Here is a 22,226-nt window from a genome sequence, read left to right on the forward strand (position 1 = left end):
ATAATCTGTGACTTGTTATAGATTTGTGCAACACTGGTGGGGGTTTAAAACTGTAGAAAAAGATTGATATTGTATGTTCTTTAGAGATATGGCTCTATTTCTGTATGATGTGTCTTTTTATCTCTTTAGCCTTAAATTTCAAGTCTCACATAACAACAGTAGAGGTTGACAGAGATTTAAAACACAGAGTGTACATGGCTTCACATCACTGTCCTACAGAGAATTGCATTTAAGACTAAATGGCGGGGAAGGCCTTTCAGCAGCTCAGAATAAATGCTTTTGCCAAGTTTGTGTGATTGGAGTCAAATCAGGAATATTAGGCATGCCTCCTGCCTCTTGGAAAGATGAGCTGGGCACAAGACCGTTGGCGGAGCAATGTGCTGCTTCATTAAAGAGAATCTCAGGTTTTCTGGGTTGTCTGGTTTTATGCCTTGCCTGCAGCTTTTTGGGGGAATGGCCCAGGTTTCCCTGGAAAGGGTGGAGGAGATTCCTGTGCAGGATAGCCCAGATCTTGGTGAGGGTGATCCCTGGAGGGGTGAATATGTGAAGGATACTGAGATGGAGCTGGTGGTCTGCGTGGGGCTGTACCAGTGGAACAGGAGGGTACCCTGGGATGGCAGCCGTTCAAGGCACGTGCAGAACCAAAAGCTATCAGGTTTCCAGTTTTTGCAATTAAAATTCTTACTTGTCTAAGATATATGGGGCTGTTTGGGGCAGATCTAGTTCTTGTACTTGAAATCCATTTGTGGATCTGGGTCCTACAGTCTGGCAGAGCTGCTGAAACAGAAATTGTGAAACAAATATCCTGCATTCTACAATGTCAGTGTAGTCCAAAAGCCAGCATTTATATAGAAATATATTTGTAGCAATTTTAGAAGCATTATTTTTGATATAATGAAGTATCTTTTTTTCAGGAAATAGGGAAAACATTTAATTCTGTTTTCACCTTGGTTTCCATAATTTTGTTTCCAGCAGAGTCAAAATGTCAGACAAAAGTGATTTAAAAGCAGAACTTGAGCGCAAAAAGCAGCGTTTGGCTCAGATAAGAGAAGAAAAGAAACGGAAGGAGGAAGAAAGGAAGAAGAAAGAGGTAAATATGCAAAAGTGCCTTTTAGATAGTTCATGCTTGCAGAAGGGGCTTGCCGAGAATTTGACACTGCGTATTGTATACCCCAAGGTATCTGTCACGCAGAATGAGATCCTCAAACCCACATCAGTCTAACCTTAAAATCAAAATGCTTATTTTTAGTCAAGAAAGTTGGGGTGAGGGAATTGCTTTTAAAACCGATGCACTGTCAGATGACAACAGTTTAGACAACATGATGTGTATGTGTGTGTAGAAAGAGAAATTGATTTGCCACAATGCATTTTCCTGGGCTCCTCTTCAATGGAAAGGGAGTGGAGATTGGGGAAAGAGAAAGAGGGCTTACATTTTTTTCAAGCCATTACAATCTAAATATGTATTTTTGTACTCTGAAGACTAGTTTGATTACTAGCTAAGGTAACAGATTTACAATTATTATTCTCGGGTAAAGTAAAACATAATTGCAATTGCATTTTCATCTTCTGGCATGGGTGCATCTTCCAGTTCTGTTAAAGTTTGATTGACATATTAGTTTATTTGTCCTTCACAATATGCATTAGGTTTTTCATTAAGGGATTTGTACTTCTTTTTATTCAGTCACTTAGTGGAACAGAGGTGAGAATTGACAGGGAGTGGATACTCATTTTCATGCAAAGTCAGAGAAGCATTAAGTGATTATGTTTCCTTTCCTTCAAATGTCAACACTTACCATAGTTTAAAGCACCTGTTATCCTTTACTAATAACTGGTTTCCTTTTAAACTGACACTTTAATATTGTACATGAATTTCATGGAATTACTGTGGAAATGTGATGTGATCCAAGAAATCAGTGTTCCAGTTTTGGCTGTCTTTTTTTTCATGTGAGCTGTTTTTGCGCAATTACCAGCACACACCCCAGTGAGGCTTCTGGAGTCACTAGGGGAGTCCTCTGTAAGCAGAAATTTAAATGTTAACATTTTCAGTGTTCATTGCTAGCCTGTTAATTAATTAGAGGGAAGGGAGCCAAGCTAATGGCTCGAGGAGGCTATTCTGTCCTTTCCTTTGTCTCCTGCCTCTGATTTTATGCCTCGTGGAGATCTTTTCGTGGTTGGAACTTTCCATTGGCCCCGATAGCCAGATCCAGCACATGACACCTGGCTCTACAGATTATGCTGCGGTGCCTAACAGTGGCACCATAAATGGGATGCACTGGTATGCCTGATGGCCTCCAGGAGCGAAGTCTAGCATTCATTTAGATACTTAGCCATGTCCACTGGTGCAGAAGAGTTATCTACAGCCTTGTGTACTGTGAGACACTTCAGGCTAGCTCATGGGAAGAGCTGAGCACAGGAATATGTCTGAACTTGGTCATTGTCTGTAAAAGCAATGTTCTTCTGCATCCTGGCTGTGTCCAAACTGGAGAACATGGTGATGCTTCTGAACTTCAAGATTTTCTGTTGTGCCTGGACCAACATCAACACCAGGCTGAGGCACTGTGTGGGCCCTCTGTGCTCCACATTCTGGTTTCAGCAGAAAGGAAAACCTTCCTGTGTGGAGGTTAGGTAGGATCAGTTGATTTAGAAGCAACCTTAGGATCCAAAGTGTAGAGGCAGATGCCACCAGACATTATCTGTAAGAACTATGGTGGGATTGCTGTATTTAAGACATGATAAAATGGTAGACATGACCACTTTCACTTTGTTTTCCTTGCATTACTGGTTACTGCACTAGACTACAAATGGGACGTGGGTCCAGTTCCCTCATCTGCCTGGGAGAAGGGCTGCAAGCCTGTTACTTTCAAGGGAGTGCTCTAACCATTAGGCTGGGGTATCAGTGTTTTCCTTCCACCTTACTAAATTGGGGAATGATGAGCCAAATGTAAGCAATCCTGGCTGATGCAGATGTTGCTTCTCCTGTTTCTAGGTCCCAGCAGACCAGAGAGGGAGTAGGCTAACATGTAGAAGCTCCAAGCAGATATAGATATATAAGAATTTTTATTCATTTTTATTCAGGATAATGATATATCTTGTTCTATGGTCAGCTTTTATATTAGCTGAATAAGTTGCATCTGGTGAATGAGAGGTAGATGATGTCCATCAGTGTACTGTAAAAATCCTTGCAAATATACTTGCAAAGATCAGTTTTCCCATGCATTCAGGGAAAAATATTGTTACTGATATATAGAGTATAAATTATCTAAGCTATAAATTATCTAAATGTATCTAAGTGAATTTCAAAGTGTACCTAAGCAGTGGGGTATATAAATATTTTCCATGCATTTAATTGTTAGAGTTCATTACACGTGATTGAAACTTTTCTGGTTTGTTTTGTTTTAACTCAGGCTGATCTACAGCAGAAGAAGGAGCCAGCTCAGGAAGATTCTGACCTAGACCGCAAAAGACGAGAGACAGAAGCTTTGTTACAGAGCATTGGTATATCCCCAGAACCACCTCTAGGTATTTAAGAGAAGCACACTGTAAAGCATTCAGCTCTGCCACAATGAATGCATTCTTTCTACTAAAGCACGCTTGGCTTTTTTTATTTTTGGCTGTATTAGTGAAGTGAACTCTTCTGTTTGAATGCCTGCCATACCATTCACATATACCAGCTCATGGCATTTTGAGTACTTGTCATTGCCAAAAACATCTGTTTCATTTCTTCAAGAAATTTTTGTGAACATAATGCAGGTTAGTTTTGCATACCAGCAGTGATTTCTTTTCTGATGGACTGTTTTATCTTCTCTCACATTTATCTGATGACCCACAAAATAATATTATAAATGCTGTACTTCATTAGTCCCAAGTTTTGTTTCAAAAATTCAGAATAAGCATTTGCTAAGGAAGGAGGAGCATAGTCATGTCGGAACTCCCATTGATTTTCTTTTTAAATCAAGCAAAACTGGAGAGGGGAAGTAAAAAGACAAATCACAACTACCAAAAACCTTATCATCATATCATCGTTGTAGATTTTAGATCTGGTTTCATGTGCTTGACCTCTTTTTTGGTTTCGATGTTTCAGTTCTAGGATCTGAAGTCCTCAGTATAAAAATAGGTGTGGCAAAGTTTATAGCGTCTGAATATTGGTTACCTTGGTTAAGTTCTGTCTCACTTACTGGGTGGCCCTACAGTGAGAAATTTCCTCCCTTCCTCCCTTCCTCCCTTCCATCCTGTGCTTTCTATTGCTTTGAATCCAGAATCATTGTCACTATTTTAGCTGAAATACTGGCCCCTCTGGTGGCACCAAGCCTTGTCACTAAATTAATTGGGGCTGCGTCTAGGATTTTACACCTAGATATTCTTGCCTGTAATATGTAGGAAAAACTCCAAATTTGACAAAATACTGAAGCCTTGATTTAGGAAAGCACCTTAACAGGTGCTTGGGTGCATATGCAAATAGATTATGACATTCTTAATTGGGATTTCAATTCATAACCTGCATCAACTATCATTTACTGAGAAAAGTTACTATTTTTATAAATTATTTTATAGTGACTGAAGCTTTTAAATACCACTTCTCAGAAGAATGGTCTGACAAGTAATGGTTAGGTTATTTTTATGTATCATAAAATATATTTTGTAAATTATATTGTGATATAAAATCAGATACATTTTTAATGTTCTAGCATTTAAAATACTCATTGTTATCTAAAAATGAGGATACATTTCTGTATCATATTATTAGCTAAACACATATATTAATTATGCAAATCATCAATTCTTATCTTTGTTCATTATTTTACGTTTGATACTGTCAAAAGAGCATGAAAATTCACATATAAGATGATTTGTTTTAGTTAAACAATAGTATTTTGTCCTCTTCCATTCCCTGTATATATGCTCACAATTAATGTACAAAGGGGGCTTTAGTTCTGCCTTCACGTACGCACATGATACCCGGATCCCACTGTGAGTGCAGAACACATAAACAGCCATGACATACCTGTAACCTGCCAAAGGGCTGTCATGAAAATGAATTTACTTTTCATGCTGCAGTAATTTCTGTGACAGTCTCTAGTGAGAATCTGCATCAAATGTTTGACCACATGGAAAATCCAAATCTCTTGACAGGTCTGTCATTATACATTATGGAGCATAACAAAAGAGTTTAAATTTTTACTCTGTTAAATCTATAAAAGGAAATGCACATGATTTAAACCAAATGGGAAACTTCGCTCTTGCATTAAAACCCCTTTTTGTGTTTTATTCAATGTGGCTGCTTTGAAGAATACTTGCGTTAAATCTTGACTGGAGCCATCTCTGCATTTTCAATATTTTTGAGAAACCATTTTAAAAGAAATCAGGATATTTTTACTTTTTTATTTATTATTTCCTTGCTGAAGAGCTTTAACTCAGGCTGACCTTGAGCTATGAACTTCCTTTCCTGTTTCAGGAAACAAAACTGCGTTTGCATGAAATATGCTTCAAAAGCCCTGGCAAGCCAAAGAAAAAAATCATTGCTAGAAGTTGGGCAAATAGCATCGAAACCAAGGGAAAAATTTTCCTTGAGTGTTGAAATCATGTCCCACGAAAAATGGAAACTTCATACGATCTAAATTACTTAAGAAAACATGATCACTGAGCAAACTAATATGTATTCTCAACATCTTTGGGAAATGATTTTAACTTAGCTGGATTTCCTTATTTAGCTTTTATTTTTGACGTCATATCCACACTGCAGCCTTAGACCATATCTAATGGACACTGGCTTTTGATTTAAATTAAAAATTTGTAAAGTATGCTTGTTCTATTGCCTTCTTGACTTTACCAGAAGAGTTCACTTAGTTTTTTGACAAGACAAGCCCCTGATATTTCTTCATACTTTTAAAATTTTTGCAAGTCAGCTTTAAGCTATACCCAAGAAAACAAGTGCCATTTTATGTCCACGGATATCTCCTCCATTGATTAGCTGTAGATTCCTACTGGGCTTTCAGTCCTGTCTAAATTCATGTCAGTTTTAACACTTCCAAAAGACTTAAAATTCACTTGACTCTCTTCCTTTTCTTTTTCTTTCCTTCCTTATTTGCTTTCACCATTTCAAACTCTCCTACTCATTCATCCACTATCATTTTGGTCCATTGGTTTTGATTTGTCTGACACTGCTCTTCATCAGTGCAGTCGCTGCATGTGTTAACATGGGATACCTGTTATTTTCATTATTTAGTCCCAACCCCTATGTCTCCCTCTTCGAAATCAGTGAGCACACCCAGTGACGCAGGCAGCCAGGACTCGGGAGATCTGGGACCCATAGGAAGGTAAGACACAGAGTTGATAGCTTTGAATAAATGTGTTTTCTTCACTTTGCTCTTACCTTCCCATTTTTACCTTTGCTTCTGTAAATAAGAACGTGCTGTATCTAATGTGTAGTTTTGTTTCTGCATTTTCCACTGTGTGTTACCATCCAGTAAGACTGGTCTCAGATGTGAGGTAAATAAACGCGATGCAGCAAGCAGTTCTTAAGCTCTCCACACCTCATATTAGAAGCAAAAGCTGAATTTATGCCTCTAAAATGGCCCACAGAAAGCTGTTAATTCTGTGTGGAAATACACTGAAAACAGAGGGGAGTACCCAGTGGTAGAACCTGTTACTTATGTGAGTTATCTTTGTTCCCATAACCAGTCCTCCCAGGTGTAACGCCAGGCTGCCTCGGATTCTTGTGTGGCTGCTCATTGCAGTGCGTGCCACTGACAGTGGCAGGAAAGAGCTTCTATAGAAACAGGCTGAAACATCCCAGGACCCCGTGGCAATTCTGCCTTGGAAACTGTGGGAATAAGGGTTTTTGGAAGAATGGGAGGAAAGCAGCTCTATTCTTGTTGGAAGGGCGTGGTGGAGTGTGTGTAGGGGGTGAGCACAAAAGCAACCTTATCTTTGTTCATATGGCTGAAATAGGAAATGTAGTGGCAACCCCAAAATAATTCCTACTCTGGAGTAGAAAAGAAAGGAGGGTGCTGCTGGTAAAGGAGCATATGTTCAAGTAAGAAGAGGTCCAAGCAACTATACTGTGTATTTCAAGAAATGTAAAACATAGGTTCTAATAACTCTTTTTGTATCAAACTAATTGAACATAAAGCTGAGCTGCCAGCTCATCCAAATCTGCAAGCCAAGACTCTGCTAATCACTTGAAAACACGGTGATTTCTCTCTGCAGTTAACAGTTGTTAGGAGTAGACACCATACCTCTACAGGCATCAACACTAATATCACAGAGCTTCAGGTCACCAGATTTCATTCCACGCCAGCCTTCTGCTTAGAAGAGTCACACTTCTGTAAGCTGAAATTATATAGTGCCCCCCTTCAGCCGGATGCAGACACTGTCCATTGTGATGTGGAGGTTACACAGCTGCTGCTGAAATTTGCTCAGCCCTTCTCCTAGGTCTACCCTCTAGAAGGTTGTTAAGTAGAAAAGCCCTAGCCTGTAAGAAATGGCAGTTCAAAACACAGAAAATGGTATAAGGCTACCTTCATAAATAAATGCAGTAGACTTCAACAAATCAAAGTACTCTGAGCAGAGCACAAGTTGTTTTTAAGCAAAGTATAGACTGCTGTTCAGTGTAAGGTTATTTCTGACAGTACTACGTGAAGCTACGACAGCACTGGCTGAAGACTTCGAAATTCCTGGTTTTCTTCTGAACGTTAACGGTGTAACTTTTTTACTGTTGAGGTAGTGAAATGCCCTTGGAAGAATTTATTTAACTGTGGCCTACGCTAGCACTTCGACTCCCTGTCAGCAACAAGCAATGAAAGCACATGGATACACGTCCTTACAGAGGAGAACCAAGTTTGTCCTCTTCTTCAAAGCTCACGACATACTGCATTGTGGGCTTTCATTTTGGATCCATTTTCTGGCCTCTTGTGGCCCTATTAGGGATTCAGTGGGAATCCCAAGACCTTGTTTGTAGTCCGCTATTTTGCTTGCCATCCTCTCTGGTATTGAAAGGGCTGTGTTGTGTGCCAGGAAAGCCGAGGGTGTTTGCCTGGAGTGACTGGTTTGTAGTAATGGAAATTCCATGATGTCTGGTCCAGGCCCTGGGGAATCTCTGTAACCTGTGGACAGTATTGGGTGGCAATTAGTTTGTCACTGGGTGCATGTAGATGTGCTCAGTGTGTGGTTGTGTGAACAAGTACACTCAGGTGTGCGTGTGTGATAGAGCAGTCAAACTTGGAGGAAGGTGTTGGTAGACCTGTCATCACAGTGGATAAACAAGATGAAACAGCCTCAGCTGTTTTCTCTTTGAGACATGCCTAGAGCATACTTGTGACTTTGACAACTGTGTATATGAATGCCTGTTTATCTGTATAAGTAAGGTTATTCTGCTTCATTTTAATGTATCCTTCCATTTTGTTCTCTGTGATAGAGGGCACTTTCCCCAGAATCCCCTCTCATGCCATCGTGCTTGTAAGATCTTTCCCTTTTCGTCATTCTGCTGCAAATTTGCTGTACAATAGTAGACCGAGCACAGGCATTAGAGGAGAGCAGATTAGTTCCAAAGCTGCTAATGCCCCAATCTCAGAGTTTGCAGCTTGTCTGTTGCTGCTGCTAATGCTGCTGCAAAAATAATGAGCTAGCACACTCTGGCAAACATCCTGCACGCAGTCTGATAACTCATTGCTGAAGTGTTCTCCAGAGGAAGATATGGATATTAAAAAAAAAAAACCAATCCTGCTGTGAAGTCATAGATTTTGGTTCACTACAGGAGAGAGGCCCTGTTGAAAGCTCTGAAGAAAGCAAGAGATCTTTGTACATTCCTGTTCGAAGCAGCAGTTTCTGGTGCAGAACTAGCTTGGGTTCACACTTCTGTGAGTTGTTGGCACTTTTGGTTGTTGTCAGACTTAGATATTAAGGCCGATATATTATTTACAAATACCCAAATCTATCAAAATCTATTAAAAAACCAAAATCTATCACCAAGTATGTCTGAGGTATATTTTGATTGGCAAGCACCTGTGATCTCTTACAGAATGGTGAACGTAGTAGTTAAGCCAGAAATCCAGGTTTCTGACATCAACTTCTCGGGAAAGACAACTGATAAATGGGAGAGAGTTTGGACAGTGCTAAGTAGTTGTTATCCTGGAACCACACACCTCACTCTACCTTACTCTGCAAGATGAAAACTAACTGGTAACTCACCAAGTGTAATAGTTATATGGGGAGCAAAAGGACTCCAGGAGGCAATGTGTAAGAGCAGCAAATCATTTGGCATTGAAGCTGGACAAATATAAAACCAGAAAAACTTTGTAAAATTTCAATGGTGAGACAAATTAATCAATCACTAAACCAATTTACCTAAAGACTCTATTGGATCTTCTATCACTGGAGATTTCTCATTCAGGATAACACGCCTGCCCAACAGGCAGTTAAGAGGTCAAACAATAATTTGTTTGGAAAAGTCATATAGCTTTTTTGTTGCACAGGAAGAAAAGCTGCATAGTCACAATGGTCCCTTCTGCTGTACGATCTATAGACTAGTAGTGCTGCTGTCCCGCAGGACCATTGTCCATTATCTCCAGCATAATAGCTAGAGCAATGTTGTCTTTTCCCTGATGCCATTAAGCTTATTAGAAGAAGGTGTGGGGCAGACTGTGTAATAGCACTAAATTACGGAACCATTCCTGTCCTGTGCAGCCCAGGTTTTTATGGTTTTTTTTTTTGCTGCTTGACCTTTAGTACCACGTTGCTATTTGTCATAGCCTTTTCACTAGGGGTAACACTAGGTTTTGGGAGCATTCCAGCTTCTCCCTTAGCCATGACAGCAACAGTAAGAATGAGCAGATGTTAGATGAAAAACAGTGCTAGAAACTACTGTCTCTTTTCTTTGAATATTTTCATTTGGACAGGAGAGCTAACTTTTTTATTTGGTGGTCTTGGGGATCAGTTCTGGGTAGGCAGATTCTGGAAGATATCACCGTAGCTGTGTACTTAAGAAATAGGTTGGGTACGTACTGCTCTTAGTTATCAGGCTGCTCTGAACAATTCATTAGAGCCCTGTTGTTGCTCAGAGAGCAACTTGCCTACCTCCACATTGCTTTACATGCCCCACTTCACTCTTCTGATGGCAGTGTTGCTTATGCTACACAGATAGGACAGGAAAATGACATCACAGCCTGAACAGATAACTATCTCTGGATAGATGGGTTATTGGTTCACAGGGCTTTCTGTTATGATGTATTCAGACGTGACTCATTTTCCGCAAGACAGTCTTTCGGTATCCCATTAAGATCTTTTCTGGAATAGAGTGTGCTTGGCACTTTCAGGATAGGTATTTTGTTTAGGGACATTGGTGCCCAATGTCCTGTTGCTGATGGTCAGCTTAAATGGACATGCACAACTGAAGAGTAGATTTCAGCTAACTAGATTTGAGTAAATGTGAAGAAAGGGGCTGATTTAAAGGCATTTGCTGAGAGCTTCTGTGATGTAACATAGTGTGAAACACAAATTTACCTCTTTGAGACTATCAGTATGGAGCTTCTTCATCATAACTACGCATCTCAGCTTTCCCTAGTCAATACTCTGAACTTTTGCTACCTTTAGTGTGCCAGAGAGGATGCTAGCTATCATAGTACAACTGTCATGAAACAATGCCCATGGGGAGGCATGTTTTACTACTCAATATACTTTAGACATTCATAAATGTCATCTTCTCACCACGCACACCCATGAACAGCCTGTTTGTGTCGTCTGGGAGAATACACAAGGACAAACCTTGTACAGTGCTTCAGAGCCAGGCAGTATGATACCAGGTCTGGTGAGCTGAGCCTGCTCTCTGGAAAAGTGTCACAGTGTCACAGGTAGAGCCAGAGCACTAGGGTTGGTTCATGCTTTGCATGCTAGCTCAACAAAGGATACAGAAATATATCCGTGATAGAAGGGTGTGGTCCTGTGGCGGGGTAGCTCTCTTGTGCTAATACTAGCCTGCATTGGTATGTATTCATGTATTACCCGCAGGGTGTCTGTGAGTTCACCCTGGAAACTTGCACGCTTGGAGGAGCTGCATTTGTGGACCAAGACGTGATTTATCTGTGAGGCCCATTTTTCCCCTTTATCCCTCACTGCTCCTATATGTTCCCAGCTAGCTTCATTACCTTACAATGGTAAAGTTGCACAGCTGTATCCCATTTATTATTGAGCTGGGTGGTGTGTGCGTGCATGCAGTGGAGTCCCATGCATGCAGCACTTCCCTCTGTGCATTTTGTACTGGAACATGAGAATCCCATTAGGCTGCGTATAAGGTTTCCCACCTTCCATCTGCTCAGTAAACTGCACCAGGCTCAGCTGTCTTGGATATGTAAAGGTTAATGGTTGCCTTTCTTTCTGCAACAGCTTCATCTGTGTTCTTTTACTTTCTCACTTGCATATTTTGCTGCCCATATATTTAGATACCTGATTATTTTGTAATAATTCTAAGGAAGCATTCTTCATCTTCTGGTAGCTTCTTTCAGAGCATCGTTGCTTCAATGTGGTGTTTTAGCTGCTCTAAAAATGCAAGGTGGATTATTTTGTACTATTTCTCTCACAGTCCATTGATTTTGGTGGGTTTGTCTGGCTACAGTTACTCATTCTATAATTATTGTTCTTTCTTCGATTAGGGCACTATGTAACACTTAGTTTAAATGGTTCTTACCTGAATTATGTTGTCATTCTACTGATATCACAATTTTGGGCTGTTTGATGCACTGAAATTGGTTAGCTTCCTTCAGTGTGTGAAGTTTATTTGCAGTAAAGCAGGGTTAGTCCTTATTTAGATGAAGCTGTAAATATTTAATGAAAGTTCCAGTGAGAATGAGGTTGAGCATAGCATTAGGTAGCAAAGAAAAGAAAAAATAAAGGGAAATCAGACTTCTCAAAGAAAAGGTTTTGTAGCAGTAATATGCCATTTTTGTAGCAGTAATGTGCCGTAGAAGTTAGACCACTCTGGAATCCTGATTGCCTCATCATCACTAGTTTTTTATTTCTAGATACAGTACAGGACATGAGCAATCCTAGAAATAGAATAGCTCTCTGCAGTGCTGGAGGACTTCTCTCTGAGGAGCAATTTCACCTTTGGCTTTGGCTGTTGGCATAATTTTTTGTCCACTATGTCAGTTCATCTTGCAGTTACTGTGACCTCTGAATGTGTTCCTAGTGGTATTCCATAAAACATAGTAGCAGCTGTCACATTATGGTTAGATGTCCTTACTGACAGAGAGTCAAAAGCATGTCTTCTTCTCTCTCATTGTATTTTGAAGTTTGCTGACAATATTAGTCTGCATTCATGTATGTTTTCATCAGACATGATTCTGATTTGCTTCCATCTACCATGGCACTTTGAGCCATTTGGGTATAAAAAGAACTACATTATGATAAGTTTTCCTTCACTGCGTTGATATCTGCCCTCAGTTTGTATTGGCCCAGTGCACGGAGAAACTCCAGGCCTTTTTCTCTGCAGCATATTATTTGTTTTTGTATAGTTATTAGGTGTTCTGCTCCATAATGCAATATGTAAACAAACACACAAGACTTTTGTTAATCCTGCATTGCTTCATGTCTGACTCTCAAACACAAACATTTCTTTCTTCTTAGATATACAATCAAAAGAATAGAGGTAGCTCTGGAGCATCTGGGCACTGAGTGAGTCAGAGCATGTCCTTACTTTATTTACCCTTTTACAGTTTTGTGTTTAATCTTGCTTAGTGTCAGTCAAGTTTTTTAAAAAAAGCATTTTAGTAAAGGAGTGTGTTCTTACCACATAATATTTAAAATCACAAAGATTTTGTTTGCTGATCTCTCATAAGTGTATCTAAATGTCACTAGAGTCTTTAGGTTCTGTACTTTTTAGGCTTTTTGCTTTTTGAGTTTGGCAACTCAGCTTTTGTTTTCACTGTTTCATTTTTAAACAGCTCCTTACCTAGTACAGTAATATAACATATTGACAAGCTGAAGAAAGGGTATTGGAATGCCATTCTCCCTTTTAAATATCTGCTTTGCTGTTTAATTAGATAAAGAAGGCAAAGAAGAAGGTGATCCTGGTCTCAATTTATACAGGAAGATAGGATTATTGTAGTAGATCATCTTTTATAGTCCATGCAGCATATTTCCATTCTCTTTAGCTATAGAAAACACCTCTTGTAGACATTAATAAAACCATGTTTCTGTAAGATCTGCTAAAACCACTGCTAACATAACCATATTGCCTAGGGCTTAACTACTTTATCATTAAGTAAATGCATTTGACAGGTTCTGTGCAATGATGCTGTTTTATCATTGCTGCTCAGCTTTGCACTACCAGCATTTCATTGTGTTACCACGTTCACAAATGATAGGGATCCTTCTTCAACTGTGGCCAGTACAAGTGGGCCTGTGTTGTATTGCCTCAGGAGTAGCAGCCGTAATGGTTATTAGTAGCAGATATTTTTTTAATGGTGTTTTTTTTTTAAGATCAGTTTATATGTACAGAATGGCTTTTAAATGGCTGTTTTAGTGGCATACGTATTTCATAAATGGGCTGAGCCAAAGGGAAGCACAGAACAATGTAAAGACTCTGAGGGAGCTACAGGAAAGACTGAGGGAAAATAACTACTTTATGATGATCTTTGTTTGAATAGTTTTTTCTTCAGAAAAAATATGGTAACCCTAGGGACCATTGTGTAGTGAAGACATGAGTCTTTCACAGTGGAGAGTCAAGAGCAACATTTGCTTGGTGGCTAGAGGCAAATGAGATATCCCGTGGGATGCTGGCATTGCTACTCTGTTTTGCTGGCTTTGGATTTGGTGTGGGATGTTTGCCATTACATGGTAAGGCAGAAATACACACCCCAGCTGTTACATTTTTATTTTTTCCCATATGGTTTACCGTGACACCATCATCCGGATCTCTTGGCACATGTGTTTTATCTTACAGTTTCCAACACTGTTGGAGGCCAAATTGTGTGCTAAGCCTTCTTGACCTGAATCGTGCTGGCATCGGTGAAGGAGTGATAGTGTCAGTCTCTTCCCCTTGCCTGGGGGGACCCTGGCTGTCTCAGCTATCTTTGCCCTAGGAACCCTGCTGCTTTTTAAAGCAATGCTGCAAATCTCTTACACTTCCCACCCCCAGCCCATTTGCAGGACAGTAACTGGGCTGGTCGGTCGCTCAGGATGAGTGGCTGCATTGAGCTGCTTGCACACATCATGGCTTGCCCTGTGCATATGAGGCTGGAGGAAGGCAGGTTTCTTGCAGTCTTTTCCCTCCTTTTGTCCCTGCACAAGAACCACACTCCTTCTCCTTTATATTCAGTGTATATTTACCCCTAGCTCTCTGAAGCCTCTCCCTGCCAGTTTTCTTTTTTAGCCTATAAACATAAGCAGACACCTTAGGGACTGATACTTGGCAGTTGCTTTCAAGTGTCTGTATATCTGACCTAGAAAGTAGGGAGTGTTTTTCAGTGTGTGCCAGTTACAAAGTCAGAATGGTCCATATTAATTAGAATCATCTGCAATCCTTTTAGCATGTGAGCCTGTGGCATCATTAAGGATTTTCATGCTTTCATTTCTAAAGGATGGATAGAGTTCAGTCCTCCAGGTCTTTGATTATTTTTCTCATTAGCAAGCATCTCCATGCTATAAATTAAAGGAGAAGGAAAGATTGCCATTCCCAGGGTGCTTCATAAAATGGCTTGGAAACCTGAGCCCCAGCTGCAAGCAGCAGAAAGTAATATTAATGTGTAAAGCCCCACTTAACCATTTAGGTTATCAGCCCAGCTGTAGTTACTTCTCTGTAGTTATTTTCAGGCATATCATGCATATATTTAGTCAGACAATCAGATTATTTTAGGGACTAAAACACTAATCCTCTTAAAACAAAACAATTTACTTACTAAGGACAGCTCAGCTTAAACAGTTCTCTTGCACAGAATTTCAGCTTGATTTAATTAAATTGTGTGAGATCACCTCCTATGTTAAACTGTTTAACATAGTTACTCTGGTACAATTTGTGCCTGTAGATGTTTCCTCCTTCACTAGCCTAATAAAAAGCCCCTCAGAAAATCCCCATTCATAATTTTATGTTTAATCTGGAAAAATAAAAAGTGGCTCTGAGTAGCTATTTCAGTAACTGATTTTTTAGGAATTTCTTCAAAGCTGTAGAATGGGAATTGCTGCCACTGGAAGGATATTGGTAAATCTCCAGATCATGTTTTCTTTTTTCAAGGAGTTTTGAAGCATCTCATATTAAACTTTTGTAAGAGAACATTTTGGTTTACCATTTAAAACTGATTTTGATTCAGAAATTTTAATTATACTTAATTTAATAATTCAAAGTCAGAATATAATTTCTGAGCTGGTCTATTAAAAGTCAGATAATTGGGTCATGAAAAGTTTTGACATTTTTACTGTTGATGTGAAAAATTTTTTATAACTGTCATACAGTGAGCTCTTGTTTCAACCTGGTTGTAGCAAAAATCTCATCTCCTTCTTTAATGTTTTTTGCTGTTTCTAGCACAAAAAAAAAAAAAAATTGTATAAAGAAAGGGAAACACCGACTCTTCTTCCAGCTGGTAGTTACTGGTTTTTAGCACTGAAGCAAAAATGAAAATTTGCTGAAATCTTTCACCTTCTTCAGCTGAATAATACCAGACCTAAAAATTGTACGTTCCAGCCTTCGTGCTCTTTGACTCCTCTGAAAGGCTATGGATTGTCTTTCCTAGATTTGACTAATAAATGTAACTTCGTCTTCTATGCAATTGTATCCAAAGCCCCTTGAAGTTTATGAGAAAACTTTCCTTATATGCATATCCATGGACTCTGGATCAAAGTGTCCTAACGTGAGTACTGCGGGTCCTTTAAAACATCTGCAGGAGCTGATAACATGTAAAACTCCTCCCGCCAAGTTCTTTCTTTACATTTTTGATCATTTAAGTTCTATTTTGTCACATAGACTTACTCTTGGTATAAAAACCAAGGTGAAAGTATTGTTTTAAAAAATAATTTTCAGGGTTTGCTACAAGAACAAAATAGCTTGTGCCTTCCCCCTCCTGAACATATTTTTTATTATTGCACTTTCAAAATGACTGTTCATGCTATCCAGCACTTACAGTAAATCTGTCAGTTCACAGGCTCAGCAGAAGCCTCTAACTATTTGACCTTCTATCCTCCAGATCCAGCCTGCTGCGCACATTGACCCTCCTGGCAAACCAGCATAAATTTGCAGACTAAGATTTCTGTAGCTACAGCATATAAATTGTGAGAATGACAACGTTCATTACATTGCCAGGAGATGATATTCTGTAATGTAGACCTGAATCAAAGGACGAACTTTATATATCTCAAGTAAGTTCAGCAGATTGGATGAATTTAACTGCTGATTTAATTAGTGGAATTCTGTGAAATGGGAATCAACAAGGTGTTGGTCCTGTGATATGTCATTACAATTAAAGGCATGCCAGAATCGTTCATTCTGATTTAAATGCCAAGTGGATTTTGGAAATTATTAAACACATTCAGCAGCGTAGCCTTGGTTTAAAAATGGTTTTGAACATACATGTGTTTTAAATATTATTTGTCCATAATTTTTTATAAATATGCCTTAAAAAGAAGTAGAAGAGTATTTTAAAGTCATGCCCTTCTGAGAAGGGTTGTTATGGTTGCCAGGCAGCTGAAAGATAGTGCTCTGCTCTCAGGGAGGTCATAGTTGCTCTTTTTATTGGGGAAGACTGGAAGTCAGAGGTGTCAGCCTGCTTGGAAGTATAAATGCAAACGCAAGTATCTGGCTGTGCTCCAACAGTGGTGCCAAACTCCTTGCTCGCTGAATGTATTATGGCATTTTATTTCATGATTAGCAGCCCAGCTCTGAACACAAGAACATGCAGTGGTGTCAGAGCATACTACTCTACAAGCATAAGTGAGCATCTTGTTGAGAGGCACAGATCCTCCCTAACTGCTGATAACCATTTTGCTTATAATGTGCTTCAGAAAACAAGTAGCACAAGGAAGGTATTTTCTTTTTGCCAATCCTTTCAAAGTGGAACAGATCTGCAAAACAGAGCACAGATGGCAGCAGAATAGTGGCTTAAATGCAAAGCGTCAGTTGAGGCAAGTGGTACTTTTCCATCTCTGAGTAGTAGCTTTGAATCTTCTTTTTTCTTGATGTATTTTGTTTTGGATGTACAAAAAATATCAGAAAGTGAAAATTATAGTGGAGAAAATTAAGATTATAAAAAATATAGAATGAAAGGAATGAAACCAAATAGCTTATCTATACACATATATATTCTTTTAACATCTGCAGTAATTTCTCACCAACAGTTTCTTAGTTCAGATTTTCTAATTAATCAACAGTGAAGTAGGAACTTTGGAGAAACTGACACAACAAAATAGGTAGAACTCTTTAAAATTTTATCGTTAAGTATTTATGCAGCCTTAAATTCATTCTGGCAATAGTCAGACCTTCAAAAAAGAAAAGTCTAGATACATGATAGATAACATATTGAAATTGCAGATAATAATGGATTGTAATTTGGTGACAATATTTTTTATTGTATTGAAAAAAGGCATTCAAATGCATCTTACGCATTGCATTTTACTGGTCATTTTAAAATAGTTCTCATATCTCATAGTTGTTGCATCCAGTATTTTTAAGACTATATGAGTTGGGTGGAACCTGGTTTTCAGCATATCATCCATGTGCAGGTGCACAGTTCTTAATGTAAGCAATTCTGAATCTTTTGGAAATTGTAATCCAGGCCTGCATTTTAAGCATGAGGCTCCTCTTTGCATCAAAGTGAAAAACAAGAATCCTGTTATGCTTCTCAGTTTTGGGCTTTTTGATTCGCTCTTTTTTCCTAACTCACTTCTTTTGCTAGTTGCATTTGAAGTTAGAATAAAAGAAAGCAAGAAGCAGACTGAGTCTTGCAGGCTTTCAAGTAGCTTTCCTATCAATGCAGAGAGCCCCGTGGCTCTTCATCGGGTGCTAGCAGGGACATGAAAGGGAGAGCACAGAATCACAAAACCAAGAGTGGCCAAGGTGGGAAGGCACCTCTAGAAATCATCTAGTCAACCCTCCTCTGCTCAGAGCACAGTCACCTAGAGCAGGTTGCTCAGTCTGTGTCCAGGTGGGTTTTGAGTCTCTGAGGGGACGGAAATTCCACAAACTCCCTGGCCAGCCTGTTCCAGCATTTGACCACCCTCACAGTAAAGAAGTTTTTTCTTATGTTTAAGTGGAATTTCCTTTTCTCATGTGTCCATGGCCTCCTGTCCTGTCACTGGGCATCACCAAGAAGGGTATCGTCTTCTTTACTCACCCTCCCAAGTCACCCACCCAAGTTAGTTGGGCTGTTCCTCCCATATTCTCTGTGGACAACCACCTCTGAAACCTACTCACAGTTGGAGTCTGAATTGGGTGCTCAGAACTGCTGCGTGGAGCAGTCTATCTTTCTGTTCCTGTGCAGAGGGCCCATGGTGACATGTTTCATTGCTGGTCCACTGCATTTAGGTGCCTGAAGATGGTATAAATATGCAGTGTAATGTCAAGACCCCCTGCTCCCCCAGGCGGGCAAAATTAAACTAGTCATTTCTTCCTAACATTTGTATAATTTCAGAAGGTTTACTCCAGTAAGGAAAGGTGGTATGAGACCTCATATGCTGTGGATGACTCCATAAGTTGTGAGTGAGCCTCTGCAATTCTTGTCTCTCAGTTTAGCAACGATCTGCGCTCTGCTTAATGGGATTGGCCTTTGATCTCTGAAAACCTCAGCACAGCTTAATCTGTGGAATCATGGCACACTCCTTTGCTGTATTTTAGGGTTAGGAGGGGATAGCTATTTCCCACACAAAGGGTCATTTTAGGATGTTGCTGTTGCTGCAAGGGAAGATGCTGGGTTTGGGACCTGTCAGGTCTCATGGTGCTTCTAGGGACACATATGGATATCTCAGTCCAGCAGATACCTCGGGACTCGGTACACTGTCAGTGCAGTTTTTGCCTGTTCTGGAAAGCACAACAGCTTTTGGTGACAGGAGATGTCACAATATGGTGTTTGATTTTCTCTATTCTGCTTGAAGGTGTGATTTGCAATGAGGCAGAGAGATCTCTGCCCTGCAAGAGGCCCCTTGAGAAAGCAGGGTTTGCTGTTTTTTCTGTGAGCAGTCTTTTTCAAAAGCATGGATTTTCAGGCCTAGTCGCTCTTGACATGGGAAGGGAGAGTCAGGGGAGAAAAGAAGTCATGCAGAACACATTCTGTGGCATCAGCAACAGATGAGAGAGGATTTATTTTAGCTTCAGGGAAGCAGAGTCAGACCTAAACTGCCAGCATGTTGCACACCGGTTTAATGAAAAGTATTGGAATTGGGCACTTACCAGAGCCAAGTTGTACTGCAATCTGACCGTGATTCTGGATATTAAATATTGTTTTATTATGATGATTTAATAAGTATACCTATTGGCACTAATGCCTTATGTGTTTCATATACTATCACTGAGGCCAGACCTGAAGCTGTTTAAATCAGCTGAGGAGTTCTCATGGATTCCAGATGGTTTTAGATTACAGACTCCATGCTTAATTAATGCATTTGGAGGTTGGGAACTTTCTAAAAGAGTTCAAATATTTTATTTTATTTTTAGTTTATTTATTTTAGTCTTTTCCACATTTTTAATCTATGTAATTGACATTATGCAATCAGAATAAAATCTTCTGGAAGTAAGGTTCCACAGGGCATCATAACAGATGGCAGAGTGACTGGTTTTCTATGGTAATAATAATACAGAAAAGGGAGTGCTTCTGTTCAAATTCCTTTCACCTCCCGCCTCAGATTTTGCAATGGTCTCTGTGCTCTGAATATCTCCCTAATGCTTTGTACAAGTATTCAGAATAGAAGAATGTAACAAGTTGCTTTACTGTCCAATCCTTTAATAAATGTATGACATCTGTGTCTCTTCCTCCTCTTGATTTCTTTCTGCAGGTTGTTCCTCTAAGGACTGGGGAGAAAGAAGATGCATTGTATCAAAATCATATGGTACTTTTTCAGTACTAAGAGCTGAAACAACACCAGCATTAATACTGTCCTAAATTCGAGAAAAAAAGATAAATTATTGAGATCATAATACAGAGTAAACAGAGTACTAAAATATACCTATCTAAATGAACAGAGTGAAAGCAGATCAGTTTAGAGAGGTAATAACACTTGTACCTTGTCTATGTAGTGCAAGATCTAAAAGCCCGCATTCCCTTCATGCTGCTTTAGAACAATCTGTTATTTGATAAGTTACAGCTTTTTATCCTACAGTCCGCCAAGGGCAGCTGTTGTGCACCAAACATGTAAAAGGAAGATTTATAGCAGGGCTATTGTTTGTCACAATGTGGGAGACTTATATAGCAACCAGCTTTGAAACAATGTTGGGTAGTTCTGATTAAAATAGTGTCTGTGCTGTCTGGGTGGTGGGAATGGGCTGATCTGTCTTAGTCCTGACTGTGTGCTCATGCTCGGTGAGTTTCCAGGGATCCTTCCCATGCCATGTGCGCTTGCAGGAGGCGGCTCAGCCCAGACGGTCTTCAAATTTGTGGAAGGATTGGGAAGTGCAAGGGAGCACTACTTTTCCCCACTTGGACTAATCTCTTTTCCCCATAAAAACGTTAAGGTAAAATGTTTTGTCTCTCTTCTACATAGATCTGTGCCACAGTCCATTGAATCCATTTAGGGGGACTTTTACCAACTTGTGCTCTCTGAAAGGGTCCACAGTGGCAGTACCTCTGCCTGAGTGCTGACCTACTGGTCAAGCAGTTCTGGAACACGCGCTTGGCTTTGGCTCTGTAATGTTACTCCTCTGCCCCTGTCTTTGGGTGACTGGAAGTCCCAAAGCTAGTTTCAATTTTCTTTTATGAAGAAGAAAGAAAAAAAGAGGAACAGCACCTAATCCTTTCCTTTGTGAAGAAACCTCTGGAGAACGAACTCGTGCACTAGATTTGAAAAAGATTGGCACCGCTTTTTCATTGAGATCCAGTGGCATTTCAGAATCCCCACTGAGAACTGTCCACAGGAGAACAAGCATAATGGTGGTGCTCATCCAAGTGATCCATGAGTATCATACGCTATGTCTGCTCATCACAAACAGATTAGCTTTAATTTCCTAGCCTGGATGACAGCACGGGCTATTCAACATGATCTTTGGGTAGTAAATCCTCAAAGAATCTATTTATTTCTTTTTCAATGCTATTGCCATGGAAACTGGCTAAATTGCAGGTCCAGATTACGTCTTTGCTGTTCACTCACATTCGATTTGATCTGCAGACATTCTTCAGGTGCCAGGAAGAGGCAAAGGACAAATCAATATTGTTCCTTGAAATATCTAGTCACTCCCTGTGCTCTACAGCCTCCACTATGTGAGTGTAGCCACTTGCGTTTTGTGTCTCCCAGGGCAAGAGACTCGAAACCTGAAGATCTGCTACCTGCAGCCTCATTTTCTGCAATAACGCTGCTCAGCCAAGCTTGAGAGGACAATACAGCAGATTGCTTCCTTATCTATTTTTCAAGCCTTTGCAAGTGGTAACACAATGATGCAGAGAGAAGAATTAACATTTGGAGCACAAATCTAGGAAATGTTTTGCAGATTCACTAAACCTGTTGAGAACGGGTGTAATCAGGAGAATTGCTATTAAATGTATCAATGTCAAGAATGGTGAAGTCTTTATGTCAGAATCAAGATAATGAAGTACTTAAGGGAGGAACATGTCTCCACTACATGTATGTTCTCCATGTAACAAATTATGGCCTGAACTACAGGTGTTGCTATTCTCATATTTTTGAGTGCTGTCTTGAGTGTGTGAAGATTTCTAAATTTATTTCGTTCAGACATTCAGCTGAGTATGAGGTAAATGTGCCCTCTCTTGTAGCTTGGTCTGGATTCTTAGAGATGGATTGTAGGGGCTATACCTCTTTAGAGGCCTGTTGCAAGCTCTGATTTTAATCAGATTATAATGGAATTCTTTCTGATGTAATAGTCTTTATCCCTTGGGAAATTTTGTAGCTTTGGAAGTGGATGGAGGGGGGATAAAAACCTGAAATGAGTTATGTATGTTTTCTTTTAAGTGTTTGAAAAACCTGGATATGCATGTGTAAGTGGCCCCTAGGCAGCCATAAGATTAGAAACGGGCATTTACATGGCAAGTCCTAATATATGCTACTGACCTCGGTGACATTACAAGAGTCATTTTCACACAGATAGCATT

The 22,226-nt window shown here is 39.8% G+C and overlaps 1 protein-coding gene across 6 annotated transcripts in view; it reads left to right on the top strand.

Annotated features, from left to right (window-relative positions):
- Nucleotides 1–22,226, top strand: part of DYNC1I1 (dynein cytoplasmic 1 intermediate chain 1) — a 199,512-nt gene that overhangs the window by 15,739 nt on the left and 161,547 nt on the right. For 3 of the 6 annotated variants that reach the window (XM_075082883.1, XM_075082880.1, XM_075082882.1), the window contains exons 2-4: nt 973–1,090; nt 3,405–3,519; nt 6,224–6,314. In XM_075082883.1, coding sequence (XP_074938984.1) covers nt 983–1,090; nt 3,405–3,519; nt 6,224–6,314 — 314 coding nt within the window. In that variant the 5' untranslated portion in view covers nt 973–982. The remainder of the gene's footprint in view (nt 1–972; nt 1,091–3,404; nt 3,520–6,223; nt 6,315–22,226) is intronic. The other 3 variants (XM_075082879.1, XM_075082881.1, XM_075082877.1) reach the window with 2 other exon arrangements.

Source organism: Phalacrocorax aristotelis, chromosome 2 (assembly GCF_949628215.1).
Source record: "Phalacrocorax aristotelis chromosome 2, bGulAri2.1, whole genome shotgun sequence".
In the NCBI taxonomy this organism is placed as follows: domain Eukaryota; kingdom Metazoa; phylum Chordata; class Aves; order Suliformes; family Phalacrocoracidae; genus Phalacrocorax; species Phalacrocorax aristotelis.